The 13468-nt window shown below is 52.6% G+C and overlaps 5 protein-coding genes across 5 annotated transcripts; all 5 read right to left on the bottom strand.

Annotated features, from left to right (window-relative positions):
- Nucleotides 1–5: 5 nt before the first annotated feature.
- On the bottom strand, nucleotides 6–1542 carry CAOG_05210 (hypothetical protein). Its single transcript, XM_004346845.2, has 4 exons — nucleotides 1386–1542; nucleotides 619–691; nucleotides 408–533; nucleotides 6–289 (listed from the first exon to the last, which is right to left on the bottom strand). Exons 1-4 carry the CDS (start codon nucleotides 1507–1509, stop codon nucleotides 85–87), a joined length of 528 nt encoding a protein of 175 aa, XP_004346895.1. The 5' UTR covers nucleotides 1510–1542; the 3' UTR covers nucleotides 6–84.
- A 34-nt stretch (nucleotides 1543–1576) lies between these two features.
- CAOG_05209 (histidyl-tRNA synthetase-PB) lies at nucleotides 1577–4187 on the bottom strand. The gene is made up of 8 exons (XM_004346844.2): nucleotides 4004–4187; nucleotides 3726–3821; nucleotides 3412–3531; nucleotides 3068–3289; nucleotides 2874–2981; nucleotides 2692–2790; nucleotides 2498–2591; nucleotides 1577–2417 (listed from the first exon to the last, which is right to left on the bottom strand). Exons 1-8 carry the CDS (start codon nucleotides 4154–4156, stop codon nucleotides 1696–1698), a joined length of 1614 nt encoding a protein of 537 aa, XP_004346894.1. The 5' UTR covers nucleotides 4157–4187; the 3' UTR covers nucleotides 1577–1695.
- Nucleotides 4188–4419: 232 nt separating this feature from the next.
- On the bottom strand, nucleotides 4420–6239 carry CAOG_05208 (ribose-5-phosphate isomerase). Its single transcript, XM_004346843.2, has 5 exons — nucleotides 5857–6239; nucleotides 5532–5592; nucleotides 5193–5344; nucleotides 4973–5098; nucleotides 4420–4820 (listed from the first exon to the last, which is right to left on the bottom strand). The coding sequence occupies exons 1-5, from the start codon at nucleotides 6154–6156 to the stop codon at nucleotides 4518–4520; spliced, it is 942 nt and encodes a 313-aa protein (XP_004346893.2). The 5' UTR covers nucleotides 6157–6239; the 3' UTR covers nucleotides 4420–4517.
- A 225-nt stretch (nucleotides 6240–6464) lies between these two features.
- On the bottom strand, nucleotides 6465–9258 carry CAOG_05207 (hypothetical protein). The gene is made up of 6 exons (XM_004346842.2): nucleotides 9187–9258; nucleotides 9037–9108; nucleotides 8874–8945; nucleotides 8734–8805; nucleotides 8506–8648; nucleotides 6465–8437 (listed from the first exon to the last, which is right to left on the bottom strand). The coding sequence occupies exons 1-6, from the start codon at nucleotides 9207–9209 to the stop codon at nucleotides 6627–6629; spliced, it is 2193 nt and encodes a 730-aa protein (XP_004346892.2). The 5' UTR covers nucleotides 9210–9258; the 3' UTR covers nucleotides 6465–6626.
- Nucleotides 9259–11474: 2216 nt separating this feature from the next.
- CAOG_05206 (hypothetical protein) lies at nucleotides 11475–13337 on the bottom strand. The gene is made up of 4 exons (XM_004346841.2): nucleotides 13182–13337; nucleotides 12728–12984; nucleotides 12136–12536; nucleotides 11475–12025 (listed from the first exon to the last, which is right to left on the bottom strand). The coding sequence occupies exons 1-4, from the start codon at nucleotides 13263–13265 to the stop codon at nucleotides 11583–11585; spliced, it is 1185 nt and encodes a 394-aa protein (XP_004346891.1). The 5' UTR covers nucleotides 13266–13337; the 3' UTR covers nucleotides 11475–11582.
- Between the last annotated feature and the right edge of the window lie 131 nt (nucleotides 13338–13468).

Raw genomic sequence — 13468 nt, 5'->3', positions numbered from 1 at the left:
AGAGATCATGACAAACGTTTTGGGGTTTTTTTTTTGAACTGGGCGAACAAAAGGAAAGATGCAATCAAACATCAACATCAAAAACTACAAACCGCCTTCCTCTTCGTCGAGGTCGGCTTGTTGCTTGTAGCCGCGCGTGCTTGGTGCAGAAACGGCGGTCGAGTTGGAGGGCGCGTCCTGGCCGCGAGGACCCAGGGCTGTGAAGACGTGCAGCATGCACAGCAGCAGCAAGAGAACAATGCTAATCACAGAGGCGACGCCAATGCAGAAGAAGATGACAATGGTCAGGCTGCACAATCCCCAACAAACAAGAAAAAGTGGAAATCAATCGGTTAGAGACCAAAATTGGCGTCAAACAAATGCAACACACAAACACAGAATCGCAACGACGTCCCAAATAGCCCTACATTGGGATGAGGATGGCACGATGCCAGTGCTTGAACTTGCGGAAAAAGTCGCCAATCTTGCGAGTCGGGTTGGAAAAGTTGAACAGCACGGGCGCCTCGATGCCCAACAGCAGCACACCAAAGAAGCTGGCAAAACGTGAAAGTGAACGAGAACGACGGTTTTTGAGCATTACAAACCCCCAAACAGACATGATACATTTTCAGGACTTACACCATGTAGATGCCAACCGCGAGACATGTTCCATCGATGCCGATGCACGTAATGACACCGCACAGAATAGTCACTGTTCAAAGAACGACCCGAGAAAATCATAGTGAGAAACAATGCATTAAGATCGAGGTCAAACCCCCAAATGGTTATTGAAAATCACATTGAGTGCAGTTGTTGCAAACTTGAGCTGCATTCAGGTGCCAAAGCGGCGCAATCAAACCGCGCTCAGCCGCTGAGTTGACCTTCATCCACACCTTCATCCCCTTGTTTTTCACTCATCCGCCACATCCGATCTAATCCTGCTAGTGCTGAACAAACGTGAGAGTTTTGTTTCAACTCTGACAAGCACTCGCTCGACGTCCGATCGCAGCAACCAGCAAGTACTTTTGAGCATTGTTGGAACCAGGCTTCAATCCCAGTTCCAGCCAAAAAAAAAAAAAAAAAAAAAAAAAAAAAAGCACGGCAGTCCAACTCCAGTTGCTGCATTGGCCCAGTCAGACGACACAAACCGGGACACCGTTTGGCCATTCTCTCATTTCTCTAGCGTTCAGCATCACTACTACGAGAGTGAAGGAGCTGCCGAGCAAAAGCGACCCCTCCCCAGCGAAGGGTGGAATGAACGGCGGACGGTGACGCACGGCTCGGTCCTCATGCACACACACTGACAGAGGCCCCGAAGCTCGACGCTGCATCGTGATGACGATGGTTTGTTGCTGTGACGATGGTTGATTTCGGAGAGTGGGGAGGAGGCGGGTCGGTATCTTTACAGAGCGCGACAAAGACACCCGTCACAAGGGTCAGCGTCGAGAGGCCGCAGCCGAGCAGCGTGAAGGGCTTCTTCTGTGCTGCTGGGCCGCCTGTTGCGGGGTTGACTGGAACTGTATCAGCCATTTGAATAATAAAAAATTGAACAGTGAAAGAAAAAAAAATGAAGACTAGCAGGAACCGAAAACAAAGGGGGGGGGGGAATGGCTTTCGTCCGTTGTGATTCGAAAAAACAAAATGCACAACTGCAAACTCGCAATCAAACAAAAACCATTGGCGAATCACAGACAGTAGAGCACAAGATAAAGCATCCTAAGCACGCTCAGGAGCAGCTGCGGCAGAAGTGGGAGCAGCTGCAGCCGCAGCAGGCAACTCGCGCAAGGCTCGTCGCACCTCCTCGGCAAGGTTGGCACGCGCAACCTTGGTTTCCTGGCGGGTGGCGACAACACGAAGAGTGACTTGGCCAGCCTTGATTTCGTCCTCGCCAATCGTCAAGCACAGGGGAATCATGTGGTCCTCGCAGTACTGGAACTGGTCGAGAATCTTGGGGTTGTTCTTGTACAGAATCTCCGCAGCAATGCCTTCCTTCCACATCTCGGACAACAGGTCCATGCGCTGCTTCAGCAGGCCCTTTTGGCCCGAGGCAACGAGCACCTGCGTCGAGCTGGTCTTGACCTTCACAGTGCCGTTGCCGGTCTCACGCGCCAAAATGATGGCAAAGAGACGCTCAATGCCGAGCGAGACACCAACGCACGGTACGCTGCCCTTGCCCGCGAACATGCCAACAAGGTCGTCGTAGCGGCCACCGCCAGCAACCGAGCCAACCTGGGCGCCCTCAAGAACAGCCTCGTAAATGACGCCAGTGTAGTAGTCCAGACCACGGGCAAGCGACAGGTCAAAGGACACGCGGTCGAGCACGTTGTAGATTTCCAAGTACTCAAAGAGCGTGGTCAAAAGCTTGAGACCCTCCTTGGCCATTTCGTTCTTGCTCAACTCGCTCTCTTCCAGCAGCTTCTTGATGAGGTCCTGGCCGCCTGTAAAGTCAGAGCGTTGGGTTTTTGTAATGAGATACTCTGAGGCTCCCGTTGCTCAACCCTGACCGAGCACTACACACCTTTTAGCAGCACAAACTCGCCAATCTTGTCGGCGACTTTAGGATCGAGGCCCTTCTCCCCGACCATTTCCTGGCGAACCTCCTCCCACGGAGCCTGTTGCAAAAGTCAAGACAACGAGAGACAACACAGGAATGGCGGCATGAGTTGACAACGCTTGCAAAATCGCCATTCCAAAATGTTCGTTAGCACGTACTTTGTCCAACTTGTCGACGGCAGAGCAAATCGCACGGAAGCTTTCCGCTGGTACGCCACAGAGTGCGAAAATGCCATCGAGAATCTTGCGGTGGTTAATCTGTGATTAGAATCGACAGTCTGGCGTGAGCGTTCGGAAGAGCTACTGTAACGAGTGCATTTGCGTCTTTCGGCGCCACTCACCTTGATCACAAAGTTGTTGAGTTGGAGAGCAGACAGAACGTCGTACACGACGGCAACGCACTCGGCATCGGGAATCATTGCGTCGTACTCGCCGGCAATGTCAAAATCCTGCCAACGCAAAAAAAAAAAAAAAAAAAAAAAAAAAATCAGCCAACGCTCAAACAGGAACCACCGAACGAAACACAAAAACGTACGCATTGGTAAAACTCGCGGAAACGACCACGGTTCATCTGCGGGTTGTCTCGTCGGTAAACGCGGGCAATGTGGTAACGCTTGATTTGGCGAATCTTGTTCATGGCGACGTAGCGTGCGAACGGCACCGTGAGATCGTAGCGCAGGGAGCACAGCTCGCCTCCTTGATCGGCGAGATCGTAGATGAGCTTGGAGTCCTCGCCGTACTTGCCGAGGAGGGTGTCCTACGGAGAACGGGGAAAACCAAAGAAATGCGACCGTCAGTCACTGGCTGCGATCTACACCTGACAATGTCATACACACGCACACACACAGCCTGTTCCCTTTGCAAGCAAATCTCACAAACCTTCAGCTCAAAAGCGGGGGTGTCAATCGTCACGGCGCCGTGCTTCTTGAACACGCTAATGATGGTGCCAAACACACGTTCACGGATGGCCATCTGGGTGGGGTCAAAGTCTTGGGTGCCCTGTAACGATGCCACATATGCACGGAATGGGGTTGAGTTTGGCGTCAATGTGTCAACAGCAATGCAAGGGGGGTTGGAGCAATCGCAAGAGTGGATGGATTCGTCGCATCACGAATCCGCCCCCCTGCGACTGCACATCAATGCATGTCCCAGAACAAATCAATAATAATCATGATGATGATGATGAATGTCACCTTGGGTGCCTTGAGGACAAAGCCCTTGCTGTGCTCGTCCTGGAGCTCTTTGAGCTCAGCCTTGTACCGCAACAAGACGGCAACAGCGGCGTCAATCTGGCACACAAAGTCAAATGTCACAAAGGCGCAATGCATTAGAATACAAGGGCAAGACGACGATGCAAAATCGGGGTGATGGTGAATGACATCAGCGGCAAACAAAGCAGCAGCACATGGAAAAAAAAAAAAAAAAAAAAAAAAAAAAAAAAAAGATGGACCGGGGATGGATGATGGCTCACCTCGGCCTTGTCCTTCTTGTCGGCCTTGAGCTTGCGGACAACTTCGCCTTGGTCCTTGATGAGGGTGTTGAGCTTGGCGACGGCGGGATCGGCGGCAGCAGGCGCAGCAGCAGCAGCAGCAGCAGCAGTGGAAGCAGCAGTAGTGGAAGCCATACTGAAAATACAAAAAAAAAAAAAAAAAAAATGGGGAATGGCAGGCTGAACCATTGGGAGTTTGCGTTTGGTGTTCAATGGGTGGTTGTTGGATGAGGTGAAACGAAGCAGGCATGACATCAACAACAACAAAAAAGACTTGCTTGGTGGGTGGGATTTTTACATGAGAATAAAACAGCCATGACATCAACAACAGCTCACGACAGCCAAAAACTCAAATGAAAAGACATCCATTCGTTGCATCACAGAGAAGAGACTTGGATGATTGGAAGGGGCATTCAATGGGTGGATCTTACACGGGGACAAAAACACAGACACGACGGCAACAACAGCAAGAAACCAAAAAAAAAAAACACCTGGATTAGTTCTTGGTGCGAGTCTCGACAGTGCCGTCTTGCATGCCAAAGAAGGCCTTCTCGGCCATGTTGACAAACAAGCCGGTCTCGACAACGCCGGGAATGCTGGCAATGCGCTTGTCCAGCGCCGCGGGATCTTGGATCAGGCCGAAATCGCAGTCCACGACAAAGTTGCCATTGTCCGTCACAACAGGGCCAGCCTTTGCCTTGGCCATGCGCAGCACAGGCTTGCCACCGAAAGACTCGAGCTTGCGGAGCACTGGCACATAGGCCAGCGGAATAACTTCAATCGGAACGCCAGCCTTCCACTGAAAGAAGAAACAACCGTCGACCAGAACAAAATTCAGACAACGAAGATGGTTGGTGTCAGGCGGTGTGACATCAAGTCTACGAGACACATCAAGGGCTACACCACATCAATGGCTGGAGGGGGGAGGGGTGCGGGTGGGGCTTCCATTACCTGTTGACCGAGGGTCTCTGACTTTTTGCGGAAATCGGCCACGACAACAAAGCGCTTGGCATTGTAGGCGACAATCTTTTCTTGCAGCATGCAAGCGCCACCGCCCTTGATGCAGTTCAATTGAGCCTGTCAAGACAGGGGTTGGTTGCAAGCGTGGTCAATATTTTCGGCACACAACCTTCAGGATCAACACAACGTTTGCAAAACCCAACAAACTCACATCGGCTTCATCAGCGCCATCGATGGCAACGTCGATTGCAGAGTGACGCGACAGATCGCTGAGCACAAGTCCGCCCTCGACAATCAGCTGGCGGGCTTGGAAGGAGGTCGGGATGCAGACGAGCTTCAGGTTTTCAGCCTTGACGCGCTCGACTATTGCATTTTATCACCAGTCGAGCCATGAATATCGAAGAGAGCCGTCATGCAATACAACGAGCGAGTGATTGAGTGAGTGATTGAGTGAGCGATTGAGTGAGTGAGTGAGTGAGTACACATTGACTGAGACGAAACAAGGATGGCAGTGTGAAATGGCCACAGCGATAATCGCAACACATGTTACCAATGCGCTCGACGGCATAGACGATGGTCGAGCCACTGCCGACGCCGATAGTCATGCCATCCTATGCCAGGTGAAGGTGTTTGGAAAAAAAGGGAGGGGAGGCAAAACAAAAAAGAATCACCAGAAGGAACAACGAGAACGCAGGACAAGTGAGTCGTCGGGCAAGGATAGTTGGAGACTTTGAGGATGCAGGAATCGCACTCTCACTCCATGTCTCCCATACACATCACACATACTGCACTGATAGTGATGTTGATGGCGATGGTCAAGCAAGAAGAGCTGGCATCGGAGAGCAGAGTGTGGGGGGGGGGTAACGTTACCGTACCTTGACGTATTCGTCGACAGCTGCGAACGCGGCGGCCTTCTTGGCCTTCTCAACGAGATCGGTCGGGTTGGACATTTGTGCGAGGGTTGAAAGTGGTGATGATCGTATTGATGATGATGACGATGGATGTGAGGTGAACGCTGCAGACAAGGCGCAGAACGGCGAGCGAGAAGCAGCAGCAGTGGCGAATGCAAGTTGGTGGACTGAGCGCTGGCTGAATCTGGAAAGGGGTACAGAGTGGGGCAAGGCGAGTGCGCGGCCAGCAGGACGACAAGCAGCGAGGCAAAAGCGCAAAAGCATAGGCGAGCGCAGGCAAAAAGAAGCGCGGTGGCAGTGCGCGGAGGCAAGTAGAAAGAGGTGGGAAGTTGAGTGAGTGGACAACGTTTAGTGACTGAGAAACCATATTCAGATGCCAATTCAAAGAAAAGGATTTATTACCATTCATCAATGAACTTCCGACAAAAATGCCAAGGATCGTTCAGTTATTGCATTGAGGTGAAGCTATTGCATTGAAGCTTGAAAGTCCTCTCGGGCGTGGGTTTGTCTGTTGTCGAGAGGACTGAGGATTCATCTTGCTCAGTGCAAATACTATAAACAGCTCAGCAACATTCGCTCAGAAGCACATGTATTAATGGAACACGGACAACAACTGGATTTTCCTTCCAAAGGAGTTCGAAAACACACCAAGGTGCACACTCGCATGCTCACGCGCGGATACAGGCACCAGAAACATGAGCAATGAAAAACGACACATGAAACTAGTAGCGTTCTCAATCGCAGTTCGCAATGGCCACATACGTGGTTTGGCCAGATGATTCTCCAGGACTTTGGTGCTTCCCATCACCTGCAGTCGCAGCCACCTCAGTATCAGCATAGATGGGTTGGTCAGCAGTGTCGTAGATGGCGCTCTGATCTTGGTTGGACTTGTCAGACACGTCGTTCAAAGAAACAATTGTAGCATAGGGCGTCTTGGCAACGGGCGCTGTCGCTGCTTGGTTGGCCGTTGAGCGTCCTGCAGCGGCAGTGTCGGTGTAAACTGGCTGCGACCCGTCGTTCAGAGACAGGTACACTGGCGCTCCGGCAGTTGCGTAGGTTGACTCTGCAGGACGAAGTTCATCATACTGCAGCTTGAACGCCGACGAGACGTCCTGATAGGTGTTTGCGTCGATTTCCGCATAGCTGGAATGCGTGTGGAGGGTATTATACAGGGGATTACTCATGATGGGTGCAGGCGCCGTCGTAGAGTAGATGAACTTTCGTTGTGCGGCTGCTCGACGGCCGCGAACCACGAGCAGAAGCACCAATGCAATCAAAATCAGCAGCCCGATGGTCACACAAATTGCTGCAATGACAGCAGAAGATGTGCCACCACTTCCAGCCCGAGCATGATGACCGCCCGTGACCGAAGCGGAGCCGCGGTTTGCCGAGGCGCTGGAAGCAGATGCAACAGATCGCGCAGACGCCGCGGATACACTCGCGGCGGATGCTGAGGAAGCACTCGTTACAGACTCTGCGGACACACTGGCAACTGACGCAGCTGATTCGAGCGACGCAATGGAGGCAACGGAAGCGGCCGAGTCAGCGGAAAGGATGGACTCGACCGAGGCAACGGAAGCTGCTGATTCAACGGAGGCAACTGAGGCACTGAGTGATGCTACGACTGACTCGACGGAAGCGACGGACAGCGCGGATTCAATTGAGGCGACAGATTCTGCTGAGGCTGTGGAGGCGCGGAACACTGAAATCACTGACTCGGCGGATGCAACAGAAGCAACAGACTCGACTGAAGCCATGGACGCAAGCGATGCGGTGGAAGCACTGAACGCAGATGCAACAGAGTCCATCGAGGCAACAGACGCGGCCGATTCAGCCGATGCGGTTGAAGCGCGGAAGACAGAAGCAGCTGACTCGACAGAAGCGACCGATGCGGCTGATTCAACGGATGCAGTGGACGCGCGGAAGACAGAAGCAGCAGATTCGACAGAAGCGACGGAGGCAGCAGATTCAGCAGAAGCTGTGGAGGCACGGAAGACAGAAGCAGCTGACTCGACAGAAGCGACCGATGCAGCAGATTCAACGGATGCAGTGGAAGCACGGAAGACAGAAGCAGCCGACTCGACAGAAGCGACGGAGGCGGCAGATTCAGCAGAAGCTGTGGACGCGCGGAAGACAGAAGCAACAGACTCGACAGAAGCGACCGATGCGGCTGATTCAGCAGAAGCTGTGGACGCGCGGAAGACAGAAGCAACAGACTCGACAGAAGCGACAGAGGCGGCTGATTCAACGGATGCAGTGGAGGCACGGAAGACAGAGGCAGCCGATTCGACTGAAGCAACGGATTCAACGGATGCAGTTGAGGCACGGAAAACGCTAGCCACCGATTCAACGGACGCTACAGATGCAGCAGACACGCTGGAGATCGAGGCCGAGATGACATTTGCGTCAAAGCAAGCGTTTCCGACCATCAGGTAGCCATTTTCGCATTGCGTGCACAGAGAGCCGCTTGAGCACCTCAGGCAGTTCGCGCTGCAGCAGCCAGCGGAGCCTGCTCCAAAGCATGTTCTGCAAGTGTAGTGGCACGCTGCAAGCGATCAAGCGTTAGACAAGGCAATGTAATTCGACCATCCATTCACAAGTCGCTTCCTTTACCAGTGGGGGCCGTAGCGCTGCCGTAAGTGCTCGGAGGCACAATTCCTCCAAACGAGTTGCTGGCCAGTGATTGAACGGTAAGCGTGGTAAGACCATAGAACGATCCAGGCGGGAGAGTCGTGAGCAGATTGGTTCCCATGTTCCTGACAATTGGACCGTAACAAAACCAAAGTAAGGTCCAGCGTAGTGGCACGTTTCCCTCACTCGTGCGCCCATGTATTGACTTACAAAGACGTCAAGGTTCCAATACTTGTGAAGGCATCGGTGGGGATGCTGGTCAGTTTGTTATTCATCAAATTTCTGCAATCAAATTTCGTGTGAGCGCGGGCTCTAATTCGGCTTGCAAAGCTCTGAAGAAGGCAACGTACAAGCTTTTTAGTGCGTAAAGGCCCGAGAAGAGTGGGACTGTAAACCCAGGGATCCGGTTGGTCTGCAAGTCTCTGGGCATTTGATCAAATCGATAGTCGGTGAGAATGCAAGACTGCTGCAAACCAAAACAGTGCCAACCATTTCGCAAAGCAAGCCACTCACAGATTTTGGAGCATGACGAGGTTTGAGAATGCATCGGAGGCGATTGTAGAGATGTAGTTGCTGGACAGAGTTCTGCCCCAAGCGCACCAAACGATCATGTCAGACAAGCGTGGGGTGGCCACAACAATGGAGGATTTGCGTTGCATTTACAGACTGGTCAGCGAATTCAGCATTCCAAAAGCCGAACTGGAGATGGACGTCAGCTGGTTGATTGAAAGATCTCTGAGGATCAACCCCAAAGTTGTTGGAAGTGAGCTGAGCCTGGCCCCGGTATTTGAGCTGCGAGAACATTCCGGCGAGTTGCATTGGCTTACAGTTCCTTGAGTTGCATCATGTAGAAGGTGAAGGTTGGAATGACGGAAAACGCGTTGTTTCTCAAAACTCTGTTGTTCCGAACAAAACCAACGGAGGCGGGGGGAGGAAAATAATAATCTGTTAGTTTGATGCACGTTTCTAATGGCTTGAAAAGGCCTTCAAAAACCAACAGCGACAAGAACCACTCAAGATGGACACTCGAACCAACCGTACAGTTTGATCATGCCATTCGGAAAGGTCATGGTCGATATGGATGACAAGCCTTTTCCATTGCAGTCGACAATCGTATTGCTCGTCTGGCAGCTGCAGATGCCAGACGTTCCGCACGCCGACTGAGCGGAGACCGACACGCCGCCGTGGATGACCAAGACGGCCGCAACCGCAACGCAAAACCAGGTCAGGCTTGAAATCTCTGCGGTTGCGGATTTTCATTTGTGAGTGAGCGCTTGATCCATCTCGATCCCCGTTCACTCAAAATTCAGGACGGTCCATACTGCGAGATAGTGAGAGGAAGAGAGAGCGAGAGAAAAAGAGAGAGAGAGAAGAGCGAGAAGGCGCGAACAAAAAGCGTCAGCAGGCCCATTTTGTTGCGGCCGAGGTCTTTCGGTTTGTTTCACACCCCGCCTCTCCCTGTTCGAAAGAAGCCCTCGTCTGTTTCCTCACTGTTAATTCTGTAGTGATTTTATACGCTCGATTCCTTCATCCCCCGCTCCCCTCCCACTTCCAGACGCGGTGCACATGTCGGCTGACCAAAAGAATCTGGGTGCGGGTACTTTTTTGTTTTTTTTTTTCGACCGAGGGGTTTTCTTCTTTTTTTGTTTTTTGTTTTGTTTTGTTTTCTCGTTTGTTCTGTTGAGATTAACCCTTCCTTTGGCCAGTGCTACAGCATTGGATTGGAATGGAGAGGGAACGAGGTGTGGGGAGGAACGATGCTGCGCATTTTGGTTGATTTGGGAGGTGCGGCACGCTGTGGCAAAGTGCAAAGTGCAAAGTGTGAATTGTTGTTCTCGGCATCTCTCGGCCAAATCAGTGCTCCTCCGCTTCTGGTCCCGCTGTTGGGTACTCTGGCTCTAGTGCTAGCGAATCAGCTCACTCATTCGGAAGGATGGTCGGATCATGCGGAGAAACCGACGCCGGTGGACAAAAGTTGCAGCAAAAAGAAGACTGGCTGGTGGACAAAACAGGAAGTTGCGTATTATGCGCCTGCTTGTGTATGTAGCGCAAGTCGAGGCGCACCATCGCTGCAGTACCGACGAGAATGGAGCAAGAGGGCAAGAGAACAGACTTGTGGAGCGGGGTCGCAGGCGAGGAAAAGGCCAGAAGCGAGTGCGACAAGTGGCTGCAGCATGCAATGTGCGATGCCCACAAGCGGAGCATTTCTCTTTCCAACCACAAGCGAAAAAAAAAAACATAAATTAACAAAAACGAAAACAGCACGTTCTGATAAAAAAAACTCGATCAGACTTGGTCGCATGGTGCTGCTGCCGGATTTCTGATTGCCAAGTGAGACAGGTTGAGATGGCTCGAGGCAGAAAGAAAGCCTGTGAATGTGAATGCCACAAGGCCAAAGCAAACTTCAACAAAAGAAAAGAAACAAAAAGCTCAAACATTCAGGAGCGGTCTGATTGGTGAATGCGTGGCATTTTATGTCACCAGGATGCGATTTGGAGGGCGCGTAGTTTCACTGTGATTCGGTGTTGATCTTCAGTGGAGCGTGAGCATCGGGATGGTACCGTGCTGGCACGAGTTGGGGCTTCTCACAACGAGCTACTACCACATTCCATTTCGCTCGCCGCGGAGCATTTGTTAACCGGAACAAAAGCAGCGCAAAGTCATGTCGCGCGACAGACAGAAAGCGCGTTGCTCCCGGTCCAAACCAGCACGTTCAAGCCAGATCTGTGATGCTGTAATGATCTTCAGTGGAGCGTGAACAACGGGATGATCCGTGCAGGTCCAAGTTGGGGTTACAAGATGTTGCCCACTCACTCGCTCGCTCGCTTTCTCCTTCGCAGCAAAGTCAGCCAGGGTCGGTTCCTGAGAGAAATCGACAAGCACACGAGCTCTGCAAGCCTGATTGGACGATGCCACCGATGATCGACAATCGTAAACAACAACAAAGCAACAGCAACGACAAACTACTGTATTCTCAACAAAAAAAGCACGGCTTGCAACGGCCAAGGGCCCTTCGCGTGTCGCATCCTTGCGCAAAGAGAAGGTTTTGTGGCACCACTCTAGAGGCCAGCATTCAGCAGCGACAGCACCTTGGCGTAGATGAGGTCGGCCGCGTACATGGACCACACAAAGTCACCGTGGCCAAAGCTAGGGACTTCTTCAACGTAGACAAGAGCACTTGGGGGAAGAAGCGATAGCAAATGCTGCACATCCAGGGGATCAGCGGCCTTGTCCTGCGAGCCGTAAAAGACGGCGAGCGGTGGAACGGTCCAGTGCTCAACATCCCACGACGGCGGTTGTGTGCTGTTGTAACGCTTTTCGTTCTCAACGATGCCGTAGTTGAACTTGGCAAACACATTCTTCTTGGTTCCTTGCTGCAGATGAATCATATCCTTGACGCTGGTGCCTGCAGGGTAATGCGCAAGAATGACTGGCAGGCGCTTCGGGTCGACCGAGGACGTGTTCAGACAGCCTGCCGCAGCGCACACCACGTCCTCGCAGACTGTCGAGTGTAGCGGCGAATCAGCGTCAAGGGGGGGGGGGCGCATCATCAGCAAGCGATTGAGTCATCAAGCACCAAAAACACGAGCACATCGCAATCTGTCAACTCACCGGCCGGAATCACGTTGCAAACTGTGGTCAGATCGTCCGTGCTGTTAAACTCGAGGAAGGACTTGCGACCGAGCACCTTGTAAATGTCGTTATCGCTCACAAACAGCTCGAAAGCGCGAGAAAGATTGGTGGCAGTGTTGTACAGGAATGCGGCAGGGGCCAGGGCAACAAACGTGTCAATCTTGGCCGCAACAGTCTTGTTGGACGAGAAGGCGGCGAGCGCTTGGCCACAGCCCTCGCTGTGTCCAATGTAGGACAAGGAGCTAAACCCGCTCACCCGGAGAATGTACTCCATCTTGGCAGGGACGTCATACGCAGCGAATTCGTCGAACGTGAAATCCCAGAACGCATCGTCCGATGGCGACAGAGTTGTGTGCGCACGGCTATAGATGTTGCCTCGCCTGTCGCCATTCGATTTCAACAGCATGGCACAAAAGCACCAAAAAAATGAGCATCATCACACTGAGGTTTTCGTTTTTTGGAACATCACGCTGGGGTTTCTTCTTTGGTCGCGGAGGGGTGTGTTTTCGCAATGACAGCAGCACTCGCTCTGATAAGCAACCCATCAAAACAAAGCAGAAACCGGTCTTACGAATTGCCCAGCCACACGTCCCAGCCACTCTGAGCCAGGTAGAACGCCAGCGATTTGGTCGCGTTGGTTTCCGAGGTCATGACCCAGGTCGCGCTCGAGTCGATAAATCCGTGCTGGAGCAGCACTGCGCCCTTGAACGCTGTGGCGCCTGGTGCACGCACTCGCTGGATGGTCAGGATGTACCCGTCCTCCGTGACGACTTTGTGATCGTCGCCAATGAAGCCACGCGCGCGAATGATTTCGGTGACATTACGATCCTGTAAATTGTCGCACAGGTGGCTCAAAGTCAGTGTGTCCGCGACCGCCGCCCACCATCGCAAAGGCAAACAACACACGAAGGGCAAGCAGCTCGCCGACCAACAAGCGGCTCACTGCGCAGCCGGCTTGCGTTGCGGGGCGGAGGCGGAGGGATACACATTGCAGACAGACTTTCACATTGGCTTGCGCAACTCACCTCGTCGGGGTCTCGGGCCGAGGCAGCCAACGGGAGTAGAACAAGGCAGGCAAAGAGTGCAATACGCACAGTCGCCAGCGTCATGAGAGGGAGAGGTGAGCGGGGGGGGGAAGATGGTCCGAAGGGGTGGCGTCGGAGTTTGTCTGAGAATGGAACAAGAGGACTGCGTTTGATCCCGTCCGATATCGACATGCGGCAAGGAAGGATTCACTCACGGTGTCAGCGCGATTTCAGCACGAAATTACATCGTTCGCATCTGCAGCGCGCGAAACACCGGCGTGCCCGAC

Source organism: Capsaspora owczarzaki (genome assembly GCF_000151315.2).
Source record: "Capsaspora owczarzaki ATCC 30864 unplaced genomic scaffold supercont2.8, whole genome shotgun sequence".
In the NCBI taxonomy this organism is placed as follows: domain Eukaryota; class Filasterea; order Ministeriida; family Capsasporidae; genus Capsaspora; species Capsaspora owczarzaki.
This window is presented reverse-complemented; position numbering and strand designations above follow the sequence as displayed.

Coding starts and splice junctions, on each gene's coding strand:
- CAOG_05206 (XM_004346841.2), bottom strand. CDS start 13,265: ATGACGCTGGCGACTGTGCGTATTGCACTCTTTGCCTGCCTTGTTCTA. Junction 12,985..13,181: donor CGGCCCGAGACCCCGACGAG/GTGAGTTGCGCA, acceptor GACAATTTACAG/GATCGTAATGTCACCGAAAT. Junction 12,026..12,135: donor TTGCAACGTGATTCCGGCCG/GTGAGTTGACAG, acceptor TACACTCGACAG/TCTGCGAGGACGTGGTGTGC.
- CAOG_05210 (XM_004346845.2), bottom strand. CDS start 1,509: ATGGCTGATACAGTTCCAGTCAACCCCGCAACAGGCGGCCCAGCAGCA. Junction 692..1,385: donor GGGTGTCTTTGTCGCGCTCT/GTAAAGATACCG, acceptor TTCTTTGAACAG/TGACTATTCTGTGCGGTGTC. Junction 534..618: donor GCGGTTGGCATCTACATGGT/GTAAGTCCTGAA, acceptor ACGTTTTGCCAG/CTTCTTTGGTGTGCTGCTGT.
- CAOG_05207 (XM_004346842.2), bottom strand. CDS start 9,209: ATGCTGAATTCGCTGACCAGTCT. Junction 8,946..9,036: donor CTCGTCATGCTCCAAAATCT/GTGAGTGGCTTG, acceptor TCAAATGCCCAG/AGACTTGCAGACCAACCGGA. Junction 8,649..8,733: donor ATTGGAACCTTGACGTCTTT/GTAAGTCAATAC, acceptor TCCAATTGTCAG/GAACATGGGAACCAATCTGC.
- CAOG_05209 (XM_004346844.2), bottom strand. CDS start 4,156: ATGGCTTCCACTACTGCTGCTTCCACTGCTGCTGCTGCTGCTGCTGCT. Junction 3,290..3,411: donor CCCCCGCTTTTGAGCTGAAG/GTTTGTGAGATT, acceptor CGTTCTCCGTAG/GACACCCTCCTCGGCAAGTA. Junction 2,982..3,067: donor TCCGCGAGTTTTACCAATGC/GTACGTTTTTGT, acceptor TTGCGTTGGCAG/GATTTTGACATTGCCGGCGA.
- CAOG_05208 (XM_004346843.2), bottom strand. CDS start 6,156: ATGCTTTTGCGCTTTTGCCTCGCTGCTTGTCGTCCTGCTGGCCGCGCA. Junction 5,099..5,192: donor ATGGCGCTGATGAAGCCGAT/GTGAGTTTGTTG, acceptor CTGTCTTGACAG/GCTCAATTGAACTGCATCAA. Junction 4,821..4,972: donor CAGAGACCCTCGGTCAACAG/GTAATGGAAGCC, acceptor TTCTTCTTTCAG/TGGAAGGCTGGCGTTCCGAT.